Source organism: Ovis aries, chromosome 2 (assembly GCF_016772045.2).
Source record: "Ovis aries strain OAR_USU_Benz2616 breed Rambouillet chromosome 2, ARS-UI_Ramb_v3.0, whole genome shotgun sequence".
In the NCBI taxonomy this organism is placed as follows: domain Eukaryota; kingdom Metazoa; phylum Chordata; class Mammalia; order Artiodactyla; family Bovidae; genus Ovis; species Ovis aries.
The window spans coordinates 67,361,193-67,385,918 of NC_056055.1; the positions used below are offsets into that span (position 1 = coordinate 67,361,193).

Sequence of the window (24,726 nt, forward strand, 5' to 3'; positions counted from 1 at the left end):
ATATTTCCTTCCTTTAAATGATTTCTTCTAGGAAACATACTTGGTGGGGTTCATCTAGACCAGGGGTCCCCAACCCCTGGGTGAGTACTGGTCTGTGGCCTGTTAGGAACCGGGACACACAGCAGGAGGTAAGTGGCGGACCAGTGAATGAAGCTTCACCTGTATTTACAGCCACTCCCCACTGCTTGCATTACCGCCAGAGCTCTGCCTCCTGTTAGATCAGGGGTGGCATAATAAACGTAAAGAGGATCAGTCATTCTGAAATCATCCCCTCCCCATCCATGGGAAAAACTATATTCCACAAAACCAGTTCCTGATGCCCAAATTGTTGGGGACTGCTGATCTAGAGGGCCTGGGCTGCTTCTACTTACAACCTGGAACTTGAAATCCATGAGGCCTTGCGGTTCAGATTCCTTACATGGATTTTAAGTATACACACACATGCAGAGGGGTGTGATTCTTACCAAAAAAATCATCAAAGACACTCCTCTTCCTCTTCTTTTTATCTCTCAACAAATACTTCATTGGAAATCACTTCATGCTTACCAGACTAGCTCTCATTCATTTCTATTTAATGGCTACATAATATTCCTTTGTATAGCTAGCACCTAATATATTCAATCATCTGCATATTCACGGGTATTCACTCTTTTTTCAATTTATTACCCTCACTAACAATGTTGCAATAAACATCATGGACATATATCTTTACAAACAAGTGCTTTTCATTTCTGGTTGCCTAAAGTCCCAGGAGTAGTATTGCTAAAGTTTTAAGGAGCATATGTGTATAAATAAATACATGAATAAATAAAATATTTTGATAGATCGTGACAGATACAATTTCAAATGAAGGGTCTCTGGGACAAAAGAACTAAGCTTTCTTTCTTTTTTCCTTTTAGGGAGAACTTGGCATATATAAGCAAACTAAATTTAAAACATAATTGTTAAAAAAGTACAATATGTATTTGACAAATAAGAAATATCAATAATCTCAAAATATATATGACAAAGAAACGTTTAAGACCTCAGTAGGAAGAAATAAAACCTTACTGAACAATATTAAATAAAGATCCAAATAAATCAAGGCCTATATCACATTCATGAGTTGGAGGACAAAATACTTAGATATCATTTCCATTTGAATTGTTCTGCAGACTTAGCACACATCCACTTTAAATTTCAGAAGGATTTTCGCAAACAACATTTTTTATGGATGCTTCAAGAAACTATATTCCAGTCATGGGTGGGGAGTTGTTCAGTCCTGAACCCTGCAACAAAGTCTCACACCAGCTTCTACTCAGTTTATCCCTTTGTTTAAGCTTAAGTAAGCCCTAACACACTAGAGGAACTCTGTGACTGATGAGATGGAGAAGGAGAAGCAGATGAAGTAGGACTGCATAGGTAGAAACCCTGGAATACTGAACAAAAGTGTCGTGGCTGGGGATGAATCCTTTAAGAGTTCAAGCCTTAAGAAATGGAGGGTCACATTTTGGGGAAAGGTGTGGAATTCAAGACTGGGGAGAGGGGATGGGGACGCGAAAAGAAGATGCGATGTATTCAATGCCACCACTCTCCTCAGGGGCAGCAGCAGCTGGCCTGCATCACAAGGGACTCAGGAAGGGCCCTAACACGGGCCCTTTTCATTACACCATAATGCTATTATTTGTTCAATTGTGTTTTACACTCACTTGCAATCTCATGAGGACTTGGATCTCTGAATATTCACTCAAGTATCACTAAAGGCTCCTAGGGGCACTCAGTTAGTTATGGCAGAAGTCAATGAGTGGATAAAGAATAAATGAATGAATGAAGATCAAAAACAGGAGATCAACTTGCTCAAAGATGACTGTGTAAGCCTAAACACACTTTCACTCCTGTGCTTCTTAAAAGAGTACAGCAACAGTAAAAAGCAACTCCATTAGCATTCTTTCTGCCCAGTGCAAGCTACAACATGCTCTGAATAAATAGGTAAGAACCTATTTTCTAATATGAAATTATCTCTATATTATTATAATGAGATTTATTACACTTTTGGTTTCACTCACTTGAAACCCATTCCTTGTAGCTTATAGGGAAAAGCAGAGGCCTTTCTTTTTTTCTAATATTGCAAAGAAGGATATTGAGATACTCCAGGCAAGAATCATTGTTACCCACCATATATTGTGAATGTGCCTGAACTTTTCAGCTTAAAAATCAAATCATTAAAGTCAAAAGCATATATTAATAATTCTACTACCCTATTCTTCTGTGTTAATCCATTAACACATGGGTACTCAGTCACTTCAGTCACGTCTTTACAACCCCACGGACTGTAGCTCACCAGGCTCTTCTGTCCATGGAATTACCTGGCAAGAGTACTGGAGTGGGTTGCGATTTCCTACTCCAGGAATCCAATAACATGCTGTAGTGCAAAAATGTTCTGAATTCTGAATTATTCATCAAAGTTGCTGTATTAAATACAGAGTTAAAAAGAGTCACGTTATAGACATCCCATACTTACCTTGCAAAAAAACACAATATTCACACCTCTTAATAACCTATCTTGCCCGATAGCTTTTACATTGGGAATTTTTTTTAATGTATGTGTGCATGTATCATTCTTTATCTGCCCAGGGCAACTCAGTAAAAGATCTGACAAAGGGGACAACTGGGTATTTCTTGTGTATGCTTGTTGGTTACCACAATATCCCACAGAATAAAACACAAAAACTAGTCTGTTCACCTTACCTTAAATATTATCCTTATGTTTTAAAAAACACTGACAGAAGTTCTAGTATGTACCAGGCCTGGTGCTAGTGCTCAGCAACAAAGCATTTTCCTAAGTGTTCTCTAATTATACTTTAACAAAATCAACTCTGAGGCAAGAATCATCTCACTCATTTTTATAGGCGAGTAACTGAGGCTGAGAGGCTGAACATTTGCTCAAGAACTTATGACTCTGCTGTTGTGTAAAATAAAGGACCAAAGAAAATGAAATTTATCTCAAAGGTTATACTTTAAAAAACGGTTGCAATATTAAAGTAGTACTTGATGACCGTGATAGAAAAAATGTATTTACTATTGTTTGACTGGTAGAGATTTTAGAATTTTTGTGTTAGTTTCCCCTTTGAACCATTCATTTTTTACATTTTGTCACTGTAAAACTTTTTAAAGATTAACCTTAAGGTTCACCAATGTCTGTGTCTTTATAAGGAACTGGAATTTTGACAAAGAATCACAGAATCAAGGGAGGAGTGACCATGAGTTCAGGTCAGTGACTTCAACACAGAGACATGAATGATGATAAATGGCATTAGGGTCCCCAGAGAAGAACAAAAAATAGTAACTAATTCTCTACCACTTGGCCTGAAATATCTCCCAAGGATCATACATGGCATTAGGGTCAGGAATTTTGGGTTTTGAGGGAGACAGAAAACAATGCAATTCTCTCTACTCTTTCATTAACCTGAAAGTGTGGTAGGCTGGTCTCTGTAATCCCAGTGGGATCTAAGTAACATTAACTAACTGTGCCTCCAAACGGGGAGCCAGGACAGCAAGGACTAAACACATTCAAATCCTCCCTGTGCCACCCACCTGGGTCAAACTTCAGTATGTTTTTAACGTGTCTAATCTCTTCGCTTCATGAAGTTCGGGAATAATAATAGATTGAGTCATTAGTCAAGGACACCAGCAAGGAAACAGATGATTATAGAGTGCCCCAAAACAATAAGCACATTAAAAACACTCTTCAAGTTGCTGAAAGTTAAGAATGTAAAGTATGGGGAAAGAGTCTTTATCAGTTCAGTTCAGTTCAGTCGCTCAGTCGTGCCCGGCTCTTTGCGACCCCATGATTCGCAGCACGCCAGGCCTCCCTGTCCATCACCATCTCCCGGAGTTCACTCAGACTCACGTCCATCGAGTCAGTGATGCCATCCAGCCATCTCATCCTCTGTCCCCCAATCCCTCCCAGCATCAGAGTCTTTTCCAATGAGTCAACTCTTCGCATGAGGTGGCCAAAGTACTGGAGTTTCAGCTTTAGCATCATTCCTTCCAAAGAAATCCCAGGGCTGATCTCCTTCAGAATGGACTGGTTGGATCTCCTTGCAGTCCAAAGGACTCTCAAGAGTCTTCTCCAACACCACAGTTCAAAAGCATCAATTCTTCGGCGCTCAGCCTTCTTCACAGTCCAACTCTCACATCCATACATGACTACTGGAAAAACCATAGCCTTGACTAGACAGACCTTAGTCGGCAAAGTAATGTCTCTGCTTTTGAATATGCTATCTAGGTTGGTCATAACTTTTCTTCCAAGGAGTAGGCGTCTTTTAATTTCATGGCTGCAGTCACCATCTGCAGTGATTTTGGAGCCCCAAAAAATAAAGTCTGACATTGTTTCCACTGTTTCCCCATCTATTTCCCATGAAGTGATAGGACTGGATGCCATGATCTTCATTTTCTGAATGCTGAGCTTTAAGCCAACTTCTTCACTCTCCTCTTTCACTTTCATCAAGAGGATTTTTAGTTCCTCTTCACTCTCTGCCATAAAGGTGGTGTCATCTGCATATCTGAGGTTATTGACATTTCTTCCAGCAATCTTGATTCCAGCTTGTCACAGCTGATCACAGCTGACTGCTACAGCGCAGGAGCAGCCGAGAGGAGCTACCCTGCGTGGGTCTGAGGTCAGGGGCGGCGGCTGGGAGGAGCTATCCCCTGCCCGAGGCCAGGGGCAGCAGCCGGGAGGAGCAACCCCACATCCAAGGAGCAGTGGCTGCATGGGGCGTAGGAGGGCCTAAAGGAGCTATTCCATGTTCAAGGTTAGGAGGGGCGGTGGTGAGGAGATATCCCTCCTCCAAGGTAAGGAGCAGCGGCTGCGCTTTGCTGGAGCAGCCGTGAGGAGATACCCCATGTCCAGCGTAAAAGAAACTCAAGTAAGAGGGTAGGTGTTGCAAGAGGGCATCAGAGGGGAGACACGCTGAAACCATAACCACAGAAAACTAGTCAATCTAATCACACTAGGACCACAGCCTGTCTAACTCAATGAAACTAAGCCATGCCCTGTGGGGCCACCCAAGACGGGCGGGTCATGGTGGAGAGGTCTGACAGAATGTGGTCCACTTGCCTTGAGAACCCCATGAACAGTATGAAAAGGCAAAATGATAGGATACTGAAAGAGGAACTCCCTAGGTCAGTAGGTGCCCAATAGGCTACTGGAGATCAGTGGAGAAATAACTCCAGAAAAAATGAAGAGATGGAGCCAAAGCAAAAACAACACCCAGTTGTGAATGGGACTGGTGATAGAAGCAAGGTCCGATGCTGTAAAGAACAATATTGCATAGGAACCTGGAATGTCAGGTCCATGAATCAAGGCAAGTTGGAAGTGGTCAAACAGGAGATGGCAAGACTGAACATCAACATTCTAGGAATCAGCAAACTAAAATGGACTGGAATGGGTGAATTTAACTCAGATGACCATTATATCTACTACTGCGGGCAGGAATCCCTCAGAAGAAATGGAGTAGCCATCATGGTCAACAAAAGAGTCCGAAATGCAGTACTTGGATGCAATCTCAAAAATGAGAGAATGACCTCTGTTCGTTTCCAAGGCAAACCATTCAATATCACAGTAATCCAAGTCTATGCCCCAACCAGTAACGCTGAAGAAGCTGAAGCTGAACGGTTCTATGAAGACCTACAAGACCTTTTAGAACTAACACCCAAAAAGATGTCCTTTTCATTATAGGGGACTAGAATGCAAAAGTAGGAAATCAAGAAACACCTGGAGTAACAGGCAAATTTGGCCTTGGAAAACGGAATGAAGCAGGGCAAAGACTAATAGAGATTTGCCAAGAGAACGCACTGGTCATAGCAAACACCCTCTTCCAACAACACAAGAGAAGACTCTACACATGGACATCACCAGATGGTCAACACCAAAATCAGACTGATTATTTCCTTTGCAGCCAAAGATGGAGAAGCTCTATATAGTCAACAAAAACAAGACCATGAGCTGACTGTGGCTCAGATCATGAACTCCTTATTGCCAAATTCAGACTGAAATCGAAGAGTCTTTATAGGACTTGCTAATTCTCAGATATATATTACAACAGGTAAAATATGCCTTCAAGATTCAGACAAGCGAAGGAAGCCTCCAAATCTCAGGCTCAAGGTGAGACTAGTTACAGGAGTATACATGGAAAAATATTCTTGAACTACAGTGTGTTTAACAAGATGGTCCTTTCAAATGAATCTGTTGCTGTTGTTGTTTAGTGCCTCTCTTAATCACATCCAACTCTTTGCAATTCCATGGAACAAAGACTGCCGGGTTCCTCTGTCCATGGGATTTTCCAGACAATAATAGCGGAGTAGGTTGCCTTTTCCTTCTCCAGGGGATCTTCCTGACCCAGGGATTGAACCCGGGTCTCCTGCATTGCAGGCAGATTCTTCACCATCCGAGCCAACAGGAAAGCCACCAGAGAAGCCTCAGATGAATATATTTGTCTCTTAATTTTGTATCAGATATATGAGCAAAACTTTTATTGAAGCCACAAGATTTGCTGATTTACTTGCTATATCAGACTCAGGCATATAATGGTTATTCAAAATTTGAAATATGAGGATATCTTTCTACTGTGTTCTTACGTGGGTTTAGAGTAACCTTAGACTTAAGTTGGCACTGCCACTCAACTACCTACATTCATATGCCAGTCAAAATTCTGAGTGATAAAACATTATAGCCATACAACGGATTCTCATTTGGTTATAAACAGGAATGAAGTACTGATACATGCCACAACATGGATGAACCTTGAAAATGTTATACCAAGTGAAAGAAGCCAGTCACAACTGACTCCATTTATATGAAAGGTCCAGAATAACAAATCCATAGAGACAGAAAGTAAGTAGTTGCTTGCTGATAAGGGAGCTAAGGGAGAAACAGGGTGTGACTGCTAATGGGTACAGGGTTTCTTTGAGGAAGTGATGAAAATTTTCTAAAATTGATCGTGGAGGTGGTTACAAAACTGTAATTTAATAAAAGTCATTGAATTGCACGCTTTAAATGGGTGATTTAAGTAGATTTAAATGGAATGTGAATTATATCTCAACAAAAGTGTTCATTAAAAAAAATTCTGCAGCCTTCAAGTCATAATTTTTTTACGTTTTCATAAAAACTTTAGCTGTAATTAAATTAGTTACAATGTGCTATCAGGCCCCTCCCCTTTAACTATTAAGTCTCTTTCTTTTAGAAATACATTGTGAAATAGTTAATGTTGAAATTACAATGATGGAGATTTGGCTTAAAATAATCCAGTGGGTGTTACAAAGGGAGAATGAGTCTGAGCATACAATGATCATGTGAGTGCTGATAACTACTAAAGTTGGGTAATGGGTCACTGGTGGAGGGTGGTCATTATACTATTCTTTCGACGTGTGCTGAAATTTAAAATTTTCACAATAAAATAGTAAAGTGGAGTGAGGTTCTTAAGACTTCCTGGTCACTTCTATGCTATCTCTCTAGTCCATTTAGATTTTCTTTTTAAAAATACAGATGTATTGAAATACAGATAAAACGATGTGATGTCTGTCTGAGGTTTGTTTCACAATAACATGGGAAGTGATTCTGACAAACAGACTGGAGAGCATGCTGAAACTGATTTCTACCCTGCTTGGAAAGCCCATCCTTCTGGAGTTAACAGAACACAGAGGGAACTCCCTGGTGGTCCAGTGGCTAGGACTCCACACTTTCCCTACCAAAGACCTGGGTTCAATCTCTGATTGGGAAACTAAGATCCCACAAGCCACCCAGTGGAGGGGGAAGAGCAGGACACATAGAGCCAGCAACAGAACCAGGAAGAGGTACAGATAAAACAGTGTGCAACAACTGGGGTAGCGGCATATGAAAATTCACTGTACAGTTTTTTAATAAATTTAAATTTTTACATAAAGAAGAGTTTAAAAAAAAATGCCTCTCACACACATAAATTCAAAAGGTATGCTACTCCTGAAACTCTTGTCCTGCAACAGAGTTATGGGCCTTAAGGCCATTCTCAAATCCTATTCCGTTGTTCCGGACATGCAGTATCTGTTGGTTCTGTTGTCACTGCAAATTCTGAAGACAACCTCAGAAACAGGCCACAAAAAATAACAGTTGCAAATTTCATATAGAGTTGGGGGGCACAGGTGGAAAAAGGACCCTATAGAAGAGACTTAGTTCCAAATCACTGATTCTTTCCCTGCTCTGGTTTGCTGGGTCCTGGGGACAAGAACATGCCCAGCCAGCAGGCCCAAACTAGTAGCCTTTACCATCTGATGCACACGTGTGTGCTAAGTTGCTTCAGTCATGTCCGACTCTTTGTAACCCTATGGTCTGTGGCCCACCAGGTTCCTTTGTCCATGATATTCTCCAGGCAAGAATACTGGAGTGGTTAGTTCATCAAATCTAACCATGGCTCAACTGACATCTGAAATGCATTTACCTCTGATATAATTCACAGGAGTACACTGATTTAGGGGATTAATTTTAGGAGAGAAAAAATAGTTTTCAGTAATCCTGAACTAGTTATCTTTGACAAGACAAGAGATTATGATTTTACAAAGAGCAAATCCCTAAAATGTATGCAAGAGTCACTTCTGGCCCAGGGTATTTAGAGAAATTAAATGCACCCATCATTTGGCTGAATTTAGGCTGACAAGTGGACTAAGGAGTAAGACAGAGCCAACCCCTACCTACCCTGTTGAGAATATTCCTCCTCGTGAAGTTTTAAAGAACTCCCAGAAGCCTGTTGGAGAGCCCAAGGGCAGGGCTAGAAGTGGGGATTTCTTTTATATGTTGCACAGATTGTGAATTCCACCCACCATAGCACAGGCCGTACCAGCATCAAAATAAGGAGAACAAACTGGCATCAGTTTAAGCATAAAAACCAAGCCAGGCTCTACATACCTAATTTTCTTACAGTTCTTATTCAAACAATTACTTTGGGTTCAATTCGTTCTCCCTATAATCTTAAAAGTCTTTGGTTCCCATGTGGCTCCTTGATAAAGAATCCACCTGCTAATGCAGAATGCAGGAGACCCTGATTGGATCCTTGGGTGGGGAATATTCCCTGGAGGAGGAAATGGCAACCCACTCCAGTATTCTTGCCTAGGAAATCCCAAGGACAGAGGAACCTAGTGGGCTATAGTCCATGGGGCTGCAAAGAGGTTGACAGGAGTGAGCACCAACCACCGCCATATTCTTAAATCTGGTCTTGAAAGTGGGTTTGTGTGGACTTGCAAGGACCACCCAATGTTTTTAGGTAGCCTACATTTATTACAGATCTCAGTAAGAACTATAGGCATTGCCAGGCTTTTAGATTTAATTTAGAGAAAGATTGTTTGCTTTACATATTCATCTTCCACAATCACTTCACGAAGATCTGTTTCCAAGTCTCTCAGTCCCCAACAAACCTCAAGACACTGGTTGCCTTGGAAGTTGTGAACTCTTTTGGAGGCAGAGATGCTCCAGGGCAGCAGACCTTTTGCCCCGCATCAGCCTTCTCTGTTGGAGGCGCCAGTCCGGTAGGGCCAGTGGCAGAGCCGGGTAGACATCTCCAAGCTCTCCACATGATGGCTTCCTGTTCTCAAGAATTAAATTCTGCCTAGCAGTTTGTGTGGCTCCAGGAACCCAGTGCGGGCCTAGGGCCCTCCTTTAACGACCAAGTACACGGCGAGTTAACACACTGTTATTACCTCTTGAGCTCGTCCCCAAACACAGTGGAGTTACTTTACACCAGACACTTCATGTTTCCGTTTGCCTCAGTGCAGAATAAAATAAGTGACATGCCCCAACCTGTCACTTCATCCATCCCACAAATACCCCTGCCGTGTGCCTGGTACTGCTGATAAACTGGTGAACAAAATAGATCGAGAGCCTTGCGGACTCTGTTAGCGAAATAAACACTCAATGGCTGAAAGAAGAAGTTTACTCATTTTCTTCCCGCCTTTTTTTTTTTTTTTTTGCCACCGACCCCCATTCTTCTAGTCTCGCCAGGGGCTGGAAATCAAGTTTATCCCATTAGTTTGACAGGAATAACAAAACCCTTTAGCCTACATGGAATAGACACCGTCCAGGTGCAACCCAATTCACCATGGACCTCCACCCTCTCAACGGCCCAAAAACTTCGACCGGTCTGAGAGGTTCTCCTCCCCAAGTGCAGCCCTAGGACGCTCAATCACGAGGCAGAGGAGGGAACCGGCCCTAGATCCCTGCTCCCGCGGTGAGCGGGGCGCGCGCGCGCGGCACTCACCGAGGAGCCGGCCCAGAACGGGCACGAGTTCTTCACCTGCGGGGAGCTGCTCAGCGACAGTGCCCCAAAGCTGAGTGCCACCATGCAGCAGCCCAGGATCAGCTGCAGCAGACCGAGCGACAACAGCAGGCGAGCGGGCAGCAGCGCGGAGCCCGGAGCCCCGGCGGCGGCAGCGGCCCGGCGGGAAGAGAGTGCAGGCGGCGCGGCCAGCACCCCGGCGGCGGTAGCCCCGCAGCGAGGCCGCGCCGGGGGCTGCAGCGCAGCCCGGGGCCAGCGCGGCCGTAGTGGGGGCAGCGGCGGCTCCTGGGCGGCGGCGGCCGCGGCGCCCGGGCCCCCGGCCTGCGGCCCGCCGGAGAGCCCGGCCACCGGGCAGCAGGAGCCCGGGAGCACCACAGGCAGGGACATGGACAAACGGGGAAGGAGCGGCCGGTGGCAGCGGGGAGCGGGCGCGGAGCTGAGCCGCCGGCGCCAGGCTCTGAGCACGCGGGCGGGCTCGGACGCGGAGGGGGCGGGAAGAAAATGCGCACGGCCCAACCACTTGCTGCCGCAGCCGCCGCCCCGGCTCCCGCCGGCCGCACCCACCTGCCAGCCGGCGGGTCGGCCTCCGGCCTCCCGGGCGCGCCCCACTCCCACACCCCGCCCCCGACACCACGCACGCCCTGAGGTCCCGCCGCGCAGCGCCTGCACCCTTTGGGGCCCCGCCAAACCGGCGCTCTCTCCCGGGGCTCCAGAAGAGGTGCCCCAGTTTTAAAACAGGTTCCCTCGGGCTAGGAGGGAACTGCGGACTGGGCGCGGAGGTACCGACAGCCGCCAAGCTGGGGCGCAACAGGAGCGCCGCAGGCGCGCTGGGGCCCCTCGCCCCTTTCCGGTCCAGCCGCGAGCGCGACTCTGGCGACCTTTCATACGAAGGGAGCCCGGCTTTAAACTTTTCCCCGGCCTAGGGGAAGGATGACAGGAAGAGAGCTGTGGGTGACTTGGGAAAAGTCTAAGCCTCAGGGTTTCGGGAAAGGACGACGCAGAGCAAAGTCACCGTTCGCGTGGGGCTTCCCGGCGCTGACTGCTCTGCAGCCCCTCCGCCTGGGAAGTTGGGAGGTGGGGAATGAGGGGTATGGGTGCTTTCCTGGCACCAGCGTAGGAGTGGGCAGGAGGCCAAAGTTTCCTTGGAAGTATCCGGCATCCAGAAAGAGAACCAACGGCCTGGAGCGCTGGCAAGGGTTACATACACTCTGTGGCCGTCTCACGCTGACTCCTGAGCTGTGTTAGGCATCATCTGGTAGAACACAGAATCCCAGACTTTCAGAGAAACGGCCTCATAAAATTCTAATCTGTTTTTGGTAATTTATAAAATATATTTAGAACTTAAAAAGAAATGATTTGCCTTTGTAAAATTTCATTTCCTAATGGTAGGAATTCTTATGTATTGAAAGTGTTCTTATACATAAAATGATTATGATAGAATTTTTTCAGGTTAAGAACCAGAGCACTGTCACTCTGCAGAAAGTCAGTCTCAGTATTAGGTGAGTAATAAGTAAGGGGAGGGTATTTTATATCCTCCTGCCCACTAAACCAAAGGAAACATGTATCTGTTTTTATGCTCTGCTTACAAAGGCTGTATTTATTTCGTTCATTACTTACTGTAACTCACAATGTAATGCACTGCCAATGTGCATGTGGGTCTACATGTACACTTTTTGAATTATTAAAGCACCTGTGATTCATAGTCTCAAGGACTTCTTTTACAAACTCCTCTTGGAAATAAACGTCAAATCCCGGAAAAAAAAAGGAGTTGTCTTTTAAAATAAACGTTTGAAGTATGTGATCTCATGGACTTTAAAACATCTTATGGTAGGTATTCTTAAATTGCAAGTAATGTTAAATTGAGTTTCTCATGTGCCAGATTATACATTTTAATTTATGCACAAGCTTAAAGGTATTCAGTTTTTAACATTCTACTACATTGTGTAATGTAAAAAAGTCTGAGTCTTGAGAAGCTCTGTCAGCTAATAAGTTTATTCCGCTGGTCAATCTCTGACACCCGAAACGTACTGTCAAAAATGTATTCTTTGGGTCTGTGTAGGCTGGTGCCAGAAATCAGATATCCTCCTTTCCTTTGGATGTTTAATGGCTGGAAAGGGAGAGCTGGTAACGGTCTGTTTCTTGGTGTGGATGCCAGTTCCATGGGTGAGACTCATTCTGAGAAAATTCATGGAGCTGTACTTTGTGCAGTGCTCTGTTTTTTATATTTAAATATTTTCAAGTCTTTCTGTGTACTTTACCCTTAAATTTTTGTCTGTTTCCCTATATAGAAACAGATGACAGCAAAGGTAACTAAAATCCATAGGCAGTTTTATCCAATGGCTTCACATATTTTTTCAGGCCACTAAACCTTTTCCTAAGCTGCTAATTAAGAGTTGTTGCACAGAAATTTTCTTTTATGTTGTTGTTATTGGCCATATTTATAGCTGTGAGATTCTTTTCCATCAACCCAAATCCATGAGACTTTGTCCCAACTTTCAAAATTATGCCAAATAGCACTTTTGGGTATTTGAGCTTTGGGTTGTATAACTTTAGACTGATTCTTTGCATCCCCCCAAACAATTGGTTACAGTAAGTCCTAAGTTATACCTGATCAGGCTGAGTTGTATGTTACTAAATTCTTATGGGATAATTCAGAGTCACTGACTTCATGTCAGCTTAAAAAAAATTAAGTGAGGATTTTGGAAAACAGGCAGTTCCTCCAAAGTTAAAGAATTATCATTTGACCCAATAATTCCATTCCTCGGTATATACCCAAAAGAAGTAAAACATATGTCCACATAAAAGCTTATATACAAATAGCATTATTCACAATAGCCCAAAAGGTAGAAGCAAGTGTGGGTGAATGGATAAATGAAATGCGGTATTATGGATGAATAGATAAACAAAATGCAGGAGAGCCATACAATGGGATATTTTCAACAATATAAAGGGGTGAAGTACTGGTTCATGCTACAACATGAACGAACCTTGAAAACATCATGCTAAGTGAAAGAAGATAGTGCCACAAGATCATATATTATGTGAATCCATTCATATGAAATCTCGACAGCAGACAAATCCATAGAGACAGACAGTAGATTAATGATTGCTTAGGAATTGGAATGGGAGGAGTAGTTAGAAGATTGAATGGGGGTTTATAACTAAAAGGTCAGGTGACTTTTTGAAGTGAAAAAATCTTGAAGTCTATTTTAGTGATGATTGCACAACCTTGGGAATATACTAAAAACCACTGAATCGAACACTGAATGGGGGAACGGTATCTCAATAAATATTACAGGTGAATCTATCATTATCTCTTAATAAAGTCCTTACTAAGACATATTACAAATAATTAAAATAAAGACAAACGTGGAAAATGTGACCAGGCGTTTCATTAACGTGGGCGAAAATGCAAGGAAACAGTGGTTGTAGTATATTGTTGGGTGGAACCCAGCTGCCAGCTTTCCTCAATATCAAAGCCAAATTGCAAGGAGAAATTTACATCAACTCCTCCCTTCCGCATACCTCATTTTCCACTTCCCACACTCAAAGCCTTTTCTGCCCAGAAATTCAAATTCTTTCACTCAGGTTACACTGGACACCTTTATACAAACTCCTCAGTGCTTCCCACCACTCCTCAGAAGCCCCAACCTGCCAGCTAATTAGAGTGCTAGGAGAAACATGTTCCCTGGCAACCTGCCTCCAGTACTTAACATTTTACAAGGAGAAAAGCTTCTCTGAAGCAGGCAGAGTGGAATCCAGAAGTCCTCCTTTAATTTGGTGTCTCTGGAGCAGCTTTGCTAAGTTTGGTTCATGAACTACAGAACCACTTGAAAGCTGGTTGAAATGCAGGTTCATGGGCTTCCTTTACACTCACAGAACCTGACAATCTGGAAAGAACTGGCAAATTGCGTATTAACAAATTTTCAAAAACATGAATTGATAACCATGGTAGTAGTCAGACTCAAGAATCTTTACATGGGCATTTTCATATGGGAGGGGACTAGAAGTAGCTTAATAGTTGGAAGGGATTTGGCTTGAATACAAACTTAGATATAAACATGTTGGAGGGAGAGGTTTTGCTGGGTCCCAGCCAGGCATTGCTGCCCAGGTGCTTTTTATGCATAGGAAGGACTGAAACCACTGCGTTCTACTGGAAAGGGGACCAAATTAGGAGCCAGACATCCCAGGTTCTAGTCCCTCCTCCACTCAGTGATTTTGAGCAGCTCCAAACTTCTCTAGCCTCTATTGCTACCAAGGCCTGCGATTTTGAAATTCAGCCATCCTAATCACCATGATTTCTCAGGTGATCAGCATGAGAGCAGAGAGCAAGAAAAGCAGGTGAACTAAGGTGCGAAATAGTTAAACTTTCAGACCTAGAATAAAATGACAAAATGAAAAATGCTTCATTCTAAACTTTAAGGCCTCTTGTTTTTCCCTGGTGAAAAACAAGTTTTTCCCCGAGGTACAATTTTGAACAAGGATTGTGTCCAGGAAATTGAGTGGCAACTTGCATTATAAAATTCATTTTGCAAAGAAATAGCTGTGGAATTTTTTCTCTAATTAAGAGAGAGGGAGAACAAAAAAATGGAAGAAAAGAAAGCAACTTGAACATAGGTGGGCAAACCAGGTACTCTTGTTTTTCTGGAATAATGGTGCAGGTTGGTTGTTAAGGATTTCTAATGCCACTGGCCCCAAGACAGACTTATCTATTAAACAGAAGGGCTGCAGCCATAATTTTCTCTTTGAAATTAAATACTGAAGAACTTCTTATAATGCAAGTCTCACAAAATACAATTCAAGTCCATTGCTCTAAAATTTATTTATGGCTTATAATTTTCTAGGAGAAATAAGCTACACAAATATATGTAATAAACTGTATTTTATAAGCATGTGTTTATGAGAGACAATGTAAATATTTGCATGTGTGTGTGTTGTGAAACCTTGTAATCTCAGAGCTTCCTGGTTCAAGTTTCTGTAGACATTAAAGCTGTAATTCACCTTTGAGCACTTTTGAAGAAATCTCTTGAACAGATCTTTTACTTATACCAAATGTGAAGCCTAGAAGATGTTTAGGAAAAACCTGGAGGATAACAAGAGAGGCTGTCCTTGCCTGGTGTGGGCAGAGTTCTCACCCTCCACTAAGGGGCTCTTGGTCTAAAGTGCTTGTCAGATCACCAAGGGAGCTTAAAAATATGTACAACTTCTCCTTCATCTATTCCACTCATCCCACACCCCCCATCCCCTCTGGCAACCACCTCTGAATAGGTGAGGAGATTAAGAGGTACACATTCCCAGTTAGAAAATAAATAAGTCGCAGGGACATAGTATACAGCACAGGGGAGAGAGCCAATAATGTTGTGACAACTTTGTATGGTGACAGATGATAACCAGACTGACCGCGGGGATCATTTTATAATGTATAAAAATATTGAATCTCTGCTGTACACTTGAAACTAATATAAGTTAATTACACCTGGTGGCTCAGATGGTAAAGCATCTACCTGCAATGCGGGAGAGCTGGGCTCGATTCCTGGGTCGGGAAGATCTCCTGGAGAAGGAAATGGCAATCCACTCCAGCACTCTTGCCTGGAAAATCTCATAGACGGAGGAGCCTGATAGGCTACAGTCCATGGGGTCACAAAGAGTCAGACACAACTGAGCGACTTCAAAAAAAAAAACTTCAATAAGAAAAAAATAATTTGATATATATGTGTATATCTATATATATATAATTTCTAAGCCCCCAGTTGTGAAGATACTGATTTATAAGGTTTTGGTAAGGTCCATACATACTATAGTTAGTAAAAGTTCCCCAGAAGTTGAAGATGCCCTCAAAAGCTGTGTCTCGAGACCAGTATACCTGTATGTGTGTGTGTGTGCATGTGTGCGTGTACACATGTTCTACTTTTTAGCAACTATTTACAGAAGATAAAACCTTGGGCCCTCAAAGACAGTCAGAGGATGGAGTCCCTGCCTGTCAAACTAGAAGAGAGAGCATGAGGGGGATTTGGGCCGGGCTTAGCGCACCCCATGTGAACTGAGCTATAGATGTCCCTGTGTATACATTTGGGAAATGTACAAATTCTATGGATTTAAAATCTTAGCCACTGACCTACTGAAAACCACTTAGTCACCCAGGACGAAAGAGGTGGGGTCTCCCCTGCAGGGAGAGGGCATGACTGCTGCCAGCCCTCCAAGAGAGGTGGAACTGAGAGCAACGTGGAGCTCAAGATGCAGGAAGAAGAGCAACCCTGTTCTCTCTCTGAGCCTCCTCATAGCACTAGCTACCGGCCTTCATGTTCTGCTATGACCAGGTTTGCGTGCATTATTTCTAATTCATCTCTGTGAGGTAGCTCCTTGACTGAACTGGGCTGGAAAGGAAGAGAAAGAAGCAAAAGAAAAACCATTCACCTTTGAGCCTCTTTTGCTCATAGTCACTATCTGTTTTTCAACAGTCCAGAGCACAAAAATAAATTGCTCTCCATGAAATGGTGTGGTACTAAATCACTCTCCCACCTCTTCTGATCTGATGGGCTGCTCTTGATAACAGATGTGAGTTCTGTGCATTCAACTGTATGCTTTCACACCTTGTTCTGATTATATAAATAAGTATCTTGACATATAGGGGTTCCCTGGTGGTTCATCAATAAAGAATCCACCTGCCAATGCAGGAGATGCAAGTTAGATCTCTGGGTAGAGAAGATCCCCTGGAAAAGGAAATGGCAACCCACCCCAGTATTCTTGGCCTGGGAAATCCCATGGACAGAGGAGCCTGGTGGGCTACAGTCCAGGGAGGTTGCAAAAAGTCAGACATGACTTAGCGACTGAATAACAGCAACATTTTGACATATATCAGTCTTTTATCCCAGGCTCATTTTTACTATTGGGGTTTTAAATATGCTGTTCCCTCTGCCAAAAATACTGTTCTATGCCTACCTCCTTGATGCGCAACTTACATACACACATTCTCCCAGGACACCTCTACTCATCCCTAGGTTACAGATTGGAGCTTCTTTGCTCCAAAAAGTTGTCTGTGACATCCCCACAAGGCCACCTCCCCCCAGAGGCCAGGTAGAGTGAACCTGCTTTGTGCTTCATTTTGCTCTCTACTTCGCACCATATTGTGACTGCCTGATTTCTTGTCTAGATTCCTATCGAGACTCTGCATGTGGGAGGGTGGGGGTGGTGCATTAGAGGTGGAGGGGTGTGTGTGGAGGAGCTGGAAGGCTTTAAGCAAATACTGAGAATGTATTTGCTCCACTCATGATGAAGGTTGGAAGCTGGAACAAGCATAACAAAGGGTTATGCGCGTTCACCAAGTGCCTGAGGCTGGGAACGGATAAGGAAGGGTTATACGCCAGGCCTTGAGGCATTCAAAGGCTGCCTTCTGACCACCTGTTTCTGGGAGCAAGGACTGTTGTTTCATAATAAGACTCCCTTTAGAGTTTCGCCAAAGCTGTGTTATGGCTTGGGCGGTGGGAACTGTATTTTATGCTTGAATGTTTTGATGTTTTATCGAGAAAGGCTACTTGCAAGTCTGCTTTATGCTCTGCTCCCTGAGACTATATATCTGCGAAAGATGGACAATAAAATTTGTCAGTCCACTAGAGGCTGTCCCTGAGTGTCCCCTTTAGAGTGTGGCCCTCTGAGCCTTACAGGTGTGGGGGAAGGCACATAATAAAAAAAAACTTCAGAGACACTGGAATGCTCTACATCTTGATATGAGTGATAGAGTCTCCGATATATACATGCATAAAAATTCATCAAGCTGTGCATTTAAGATTTGTGTGTATCTCTGAATTATAACAACCATCACCACCACCACAACAAGGTCAGGATACATGAAAAAGCTGCGTACTCACTCATTTTAAAACTAAACATTAAACCTTAATTAAAATTTTAAAAACAACCATCTGATCTCCCAAGAGGGCTTGCCCTAGATCACTCGCTCAATAGAAGAACCAGTCTCCTGATTCCCACCTCAGAACTGTTGCTATTATGCTATATGGAGGTATTGGGTTAGTGTCATATACATGGGGGACATAAGTTCTGTTTTAACCTGGGCAGCATGGTGACTCTGGGTTTATATAGCAATCCTCAAACCTGGACACATTATGTGGTATGAAGACTCTTAGGACACCCCTGATGATTCAGAGGCAGTGTGGTTTGATGAAGGAGCTCTAGATGGCAAATTACTGGCCTCTTTACTAAACCAGGGCCTTTGCACTTTTGTTCTATCTGCAATGCTCTTCTCCCACATGTCTTGTCCCCTATTTCATTCACTTTTTAGAGAAATCACTCCTGACTTTCTTATCAAATGTGGCACTTTCCCACCTCCTTCATTCTCTATCCTCATATTCTAGATTTCTTCATGGTACTTATCACCATCTGACATTACATAGTATATTATTTCCATGGCAGTATGACAAATATAAGCTTCATGAGGCCAGGGACTTTGTGTGGAATAAGCCTATATTCTCTCCTAGAGCAGTGCCTGATAAATATGAATCAATAAAGTTTTATTGACTAAACAAATGATCTTTGTTTTTTCTCTCACTTGCTGTGTGATCTTAGACAATTACGTCACTTCAGTGGGCTTCAGTCTTTTCCATTAATGGGGAGTGGGATAGTGGGTGGGTAGGGAGGTGTTTAGACTGGATTGTGTGCATGGTTCTTTCCAGTTCTGACAGATAATTCTAAATGCCAGCATGTAGAATGCTCTCTTCTCCAAGTGCCTTGGTCTCCTTTAAAGAAGAATATTCTGATTATGAATCATCTCAATGTGAAAGTACAAAGAAAGGTGCGTTTGTATCTGTGTGTGTTTGTGTGTGTGTAAATGAAGCTGAAAGACAAGCCAGGGCCCCACAGCCCTGGTGTCAGGCTACTTGCCACCCACATATCAGGTATCCCACTCCTGGTGGCTATGTTACATGTCAGCCTCAGAGCTTAGCCCCAGTGAGCAGAAGCTGTACCCCATGAACTCACAGGTTCTGCAGCTTAGAGTGTGACTAAGGATGAGCTTGGCTATGACAGACCTCTGAGGAGACTAATGTAACTAACAAGCAAACCATCTTTGCTGGGATTGAGTGGGTGAGTGGAGACCTAAAGCAGGAGTGAGGTGGGGGTGGGGAGTGGTCCAAGGTTTTTAGTGTTCTTGGAGGTGGTGGATGGATGCAGTCTGGGGAAACCTCTGGGAACCCTGGAGGCCACTGACCATGGGCCTCATAAACAGAGACCCCAAGGGCAGCATGAAGTAGAGGGATGGATGCTGCACTTACCCAGAGTTAAACCTGAAACAGATCCAGGAAGCAGGGGGCTATGGTGCGTCTTGCAGGATACCAAGAGTCAGAGTGAGAAGACAGACAACGAATACATACATGTCTCATGTTTGTGTAAATCTTTCAAATACACCAACAGCCATGCTGGGTACTAAATTTTCACTCTCTAAGAAGAACTTGAAGTTTGGAGCTATAGACTGACTTCTTTCAAGACAAACTGCAAAATCAAAGCAAAAACCCAGGCCTTCTGACTTCTATTTTGGTCTCTTTCCCAGTAAACCACAGCAATATTTTGGGTACAGTGTTACCCATGATTCAGAAAACATGGGAGAGGACCTTCAAAGAAGCCATTTTCGATTCTGTCTCGCCTCATTTTCAAGGACTTTTCTTTGCTTAACCATGCATTCCCAGTGAGGGCTGCCATGTTCTTGACTGATTCCGCCCTCAACTGGAGATTGGGTCTGGGGCAGATATCTGATCTGAAGGGGCCCTCCCCACACCTTCCCTTAGGACCACAACTGGTTGGTCCATTTCAATAGAAAGACTTCATCATTGTGATTGCAAGACAGACAAACCCATATGAAGTGTCCAAATTAAAAAGTAGGATATTCCTCTAATATTTCCTAAAAAGATGTTTGATCAAATTCAGCATCTAGTTCTGTAGTGAAAGAAGCCAGTTACAAAAAAGTCCCACACACTATATGATCTATTTGCATAAAATGTCCAGACAAGGGAAATTTATAAAGAAAGTAGACTAGTGATTGTTTAGGGTTGGGAGGGAATGGAGACAAAGCCAAATGGTATGAGGTTTCTCTTTGAAGTGATGAAATGTTCTAAAATTGACAGGGTGATGGTTGCACTTATCTGTGAACATAGTAAAAACCACTGAATGGCACATCTTAAATGGGTGAATTATACTGTATGTGAACAATTATTTCAATCCAGTTGTTTAAAATCCATTTCTGATTTTTAAATGGCATAACTTCTTGACATTACATCTATCTCCAATCATCATTAAGAACATACAAAACAGTTTCATTAAATTTACAGAAAAGTTAAGAATGTCCATATCCTCTACTTCCTATCTAAGCAATGACAAATGTTTGGAAAAAAGAATAATTATGATTTCAAATATATGACCCATACCTGGACAAAGTAGGATAATCCTATCTGGAACATGAAAGAAGAATTGATCACATTCAAATACCTTTCAAGTTAAATTTTAAAAATTATTTAAATAGCATAGGTTCCCATCAGTGTTGAACTGGATGGAAAAAAAGACATTTTTGTACACAAAAATCAGGTAAGTGCAGTTCCAATCAAGTGATCATCTAGGTGGGACTCCTAGACTTTGTGAGCAGGCAGAGATTCAAGTATTTGGATAAACTGAATCTAGCTAGTGGTCTAAAGGAAAGTGAAAAGTGTTAGTCGCTCAGTCATGTCCAACTCTTTTTGATACCACGGACTGTAGTCCTCCTTCAGGCCCCTCTGTCCATGCAGTTCTCCTGGCAAGAATACTGGAGTGGGTTACCATTCCCTTCTCTGGGGGATCTTTCCAACCCAGGGATCAAACCTGGGCCCCCTGCATTGCAGGTAAATTTTTTATCATCTGAGCCACCAGGGAAGCAGTGGTCTATATGAGCCACATTTCTTTTTTAAGTTTTGAAGTCATAGCAAAAAAAAACCAAAAACAAAAAAACAAAACATCCAACTGTTCAAGAGGGAGGGGACATATGTATACCTATGGCTGATTCATGTCGATGTATGGCAGAAACCAACACAATATTGTAAAGCAACTATCCTTCAGTTCAGTTCAGTTCAGTTCAGTTCAGTCACTCCGTCGTGTCCAACTCTTTGTGACCCCATGAATCTCAGCACGCCTGGCCTCCCTGTCCATCACCAACTCCCAGAGTTCACTCAAACTCATGTCCATCGAGTCCGTGATGCCATCCAGCCATCTCATCCTCTGTAGTCCCCTTCTCCTCCTGCCCTCAATCCCTCCCAGCATCAGGGTCTTTTCCAATGAGTCAACTCTTTGTATGAGGTGGCCAAAGTACTGGAGTTTCAGCTTCAGCATCAGTCCTTCCAATGAACATCCAGGACTGATCTCCTTTAGGATGGACTGGTTGTATCTCCTTGCAGTCCAAGGGACTCTCAAGAGTCTTCTCCAACACCACAGTTCAAAAGCATCAATTCTTTGGCGCTCAGCTTTCTTCACAGTCCAACTCTCACATCCATACATGACCACTGGAAAAACCATAGCCTTGACTAGACAGACCTTTGTTGGCAAAGTAATATCTCTGCTTTTCAATATGCTATCTAGGTTGGTCATAACTTTCTTTCCAAGAAGTAAGCGTCTTTTAATTTCATGGCTGCAGTCACCATCTGCAGTGATTTTGGAGCTCAAAGAAATAAAGTCTGACACTGTTTCCACTGTTTCCCCATCTATTTCCCATGAAGTGATGGGACCAGATGCCATGATCTTTGTTTTCTGAATGTTGAGCTTCAAGCCAACTTTTTCACTCTTCTCTTTTACTTTCATCAAGAGGCTTTTAGTTCCTCTTCACTTTCTGCCATAAGGGTGGTGTCATCTGCATATCTGAGGTTATTGATATTTCTCCCAGCAATCTTGATTCCAGCTTGTGCTTCTTCCAGCCCAGCGTTTCTCATGATGTACTCTGCATTTAAGTTAAATAAGCAGGGTGACAATATACAGCCTTGACATACTCCTTTTCCTATTTGGAACCAGTCTGTTGTTCCATGTCCAGTTCTAACTGTTGCTTCCTGACCTGCATATAGATTTCTCAAGAGGCAGGTCAGGTGGTCTGTATTCCCATCTCTTTCAGAATTTTCCACAGTTTATTGGGATCCACAGAGTCAAAGGCTTTGGCATAGTCAATAAAGCAGAAGTAGATGTTTTCCTGGAACTCTCTTGCCTTTTCCATGATCCAACGGATGTTGGCAATTTGATCTCTGGTTCCTCTACCTTTTCTAAAACCAGCTTGAACATCTGGAAGTTCACGGTTTACGTATTGCTGAAGCCTGGCTTGGAGAATTTTGAGCATTACTTTACTAGCATGTGAGATGAGTGCAATTGTGCGGTAGTTTGAGCATTCTTTTGCATCGCCTTTCTTTGGGGTTGGAATGAAAACGGACCTTTTCCAGTCCTGTGGCCACTGCTGAATTTTCCAAAGTTGCTGGCATATTGAGTGCAGCACTTTCACAGCATCTTTTTTCGGGATTTGAACTAACTCAACTGGAATTCCATCAATTAAAAGTAAATAAAGTGGGCTCCTCCCCAACCGGGAGCTGGCGGCAGCGGGCAGCGGGTGTGGGGGGGTGGCCTAGGGGAGCGGCGCCCGGGGCAGGGCGCGCGGGGGTTGAGAGGTGGGGGGCTGGACGAGGCGGCAGCGGAGGGGCGGGGCCGACATGGATGACCAGGCGTTCACTAAGGACCTGGACCAGTGGGGTTGAGCAGCTGAATGAGTGTAAACAGCTCAACGAGAACCAAGTCTGTTCGCTGTGTGAAAAGGCTAAGGAAATTTTAACAAAAGAATCAAATGTACAGGAGGTCCGTTGTCCTGTTACCGTCTGCGGAGATGTGCATGGTCAATTCCATGATCTTATGGAACTCTTCAGAATCGGTGGGAAGTCACCAGATACAAACTATCTGTTCATGGGTGACTATGTAGACAGAAATTATTCTGTGGAGACGGTAACTCTTCTTGTGGCATTAAAGGTGCATTATCCAGAACGCATTACAATACTGAGAGGAAACCAGGAAAGCCGACAAATTACCCAAGTATACGGCTTGTGTGACGAATGTTTGAGAAAGTACGGAAATGCCAATGTTTGGAAATACTTTACAGATCTCTTGCATTATCTGCCACTTACAGCTTTAGTAGATGGACAGGTATTCTGCCTCCATGGTGGCCTCTCTCCATCCATAGATACACTGGATCATATAGGAGCCCTGGATCGTTCACAAGAAGTTCCACAGGAGGGCCCAGTGTGTGATCTCTTATGGTCAGGTCCAGATGATCGTGGTGGGTGGGGTATTTCACCACGTGGTGCTGGCTACACATCGGGACAAGATATTTCTGAAACGTTTAACCATGCTAATCGTCTCACAGTGGTTTCTGGCGCTCACCAACTTGTAATGGAGGGATACAATTGGTGTCACGATCGGAACGTGGTTACCATTTTCAGTGCACCCAATTACTGTTATCGTTGTGGGAACCAGGCTGCTATCATGGAATTAGATGACGCTTTGAAATATTCCTTCCTTCAGTTTGACCCAGCACCTCTCGTGGAGAGCCTCATGTGACCCGGGGCACCCCAGACTGCTTCCTGTAAATCCCTCTTGGGAAAACCTGCCTTTGTATGTGGAAGTATATCTGGCTATATATATATATATATATATATATATATATATACAAAACAACAATAAAAGCAACAGTAATCTATGTGTTTCTGTAACAAATTGGAATCTGTCTTGGCATTAAACCACATCACGGACCAAAATGTGCCGCACTAATGATGAGTGTTCAGCACAATTTGAGACTGAAATTAGTTCAACACTATGTTCTAGATTGGTTGGTCTTAACAGTTTGCCTGCTGTATTTGTAGTAACCATTTCCCTTGGGACTGTTCAAGCGGAAAAAGGTAACTAACCTCATCTCTTGCACTTACTGGGAAATTTTAGTTGAGAGTGTTTAACTGGCATGGATTAATAGGGTTGGATTTTTATTTTTAAGAAAAATTCACAAGCTAACTTCCACTTAATTCATTACCATTTATTTTATTGAAATGTATAATTAACTGAAAAAAGGATTCTTGGGAGTACGTTGTCATAGCATTTAAAGAGATTTCCCTTCTTTAAAAATAAATTACTGTTTTATGTTGATCTGCATATTTCTGTATATTTGTCATGACAGTGCTTGCATTCTACTTGGTGTACTGAGCAAATAAACTTTCTGTTTTAAACAAACGAAAAAAAAAGTAAATAAATTTTAAAAACAAACAAAAAAGGCAACCTCAACATGACAGTGGTGTGAGTGAAAAGAAATGTTCTGGATATCTGTAGCTCCAGGCCTCACACACGGCCTTCATTTCTAGTCATCAGTAATCACAGTTAGCTGAGATGGCAGCGCATCTCACCTAAT

The 24,726-nt window shown here is 43.1% G+C and overlaps 1 protein-coding gene and 1 pseudogene across 2 annotated transcripts in view; one reads left to right on the top strand and one right to left on the bottom strand.

Moving 5' to 3' along the window:
* ENTREP1 (endosomal transmembrane epsin interactor 1) overlaps positions 1-10,751 on the bottom strand; it is a 71,676-nt gene extending 60,925 nt beyond the window's left edge. For both annotated transcript variants that reach the window (XM_042243369.2, XM_015093187.4), the window contains exon 1: positions 10,263-10,751. In XM_042243369.2, the coding sequence (XP_042099303.1) occupies positions 10,263-10,667 (405 nt within the window). In that variant the 5' untranslated portion in view covers positions 10,668-10,751. The remainder of the gene's footprint in view (positions 1-10,262) is intronic.
* A 12,239-nt stretch (positions 10,752-22,990) lies between these two features.
* On the top strand, positions 22,991-23,958 carry LOC101106398 (serine/threonine-protein phosphatase 2A catalytic subunit beta isoform-like; annotated as a pseudogene).
* The last annotated feature ends 768 nt before the right edge of the window (positions 23,959-24,726 follow it).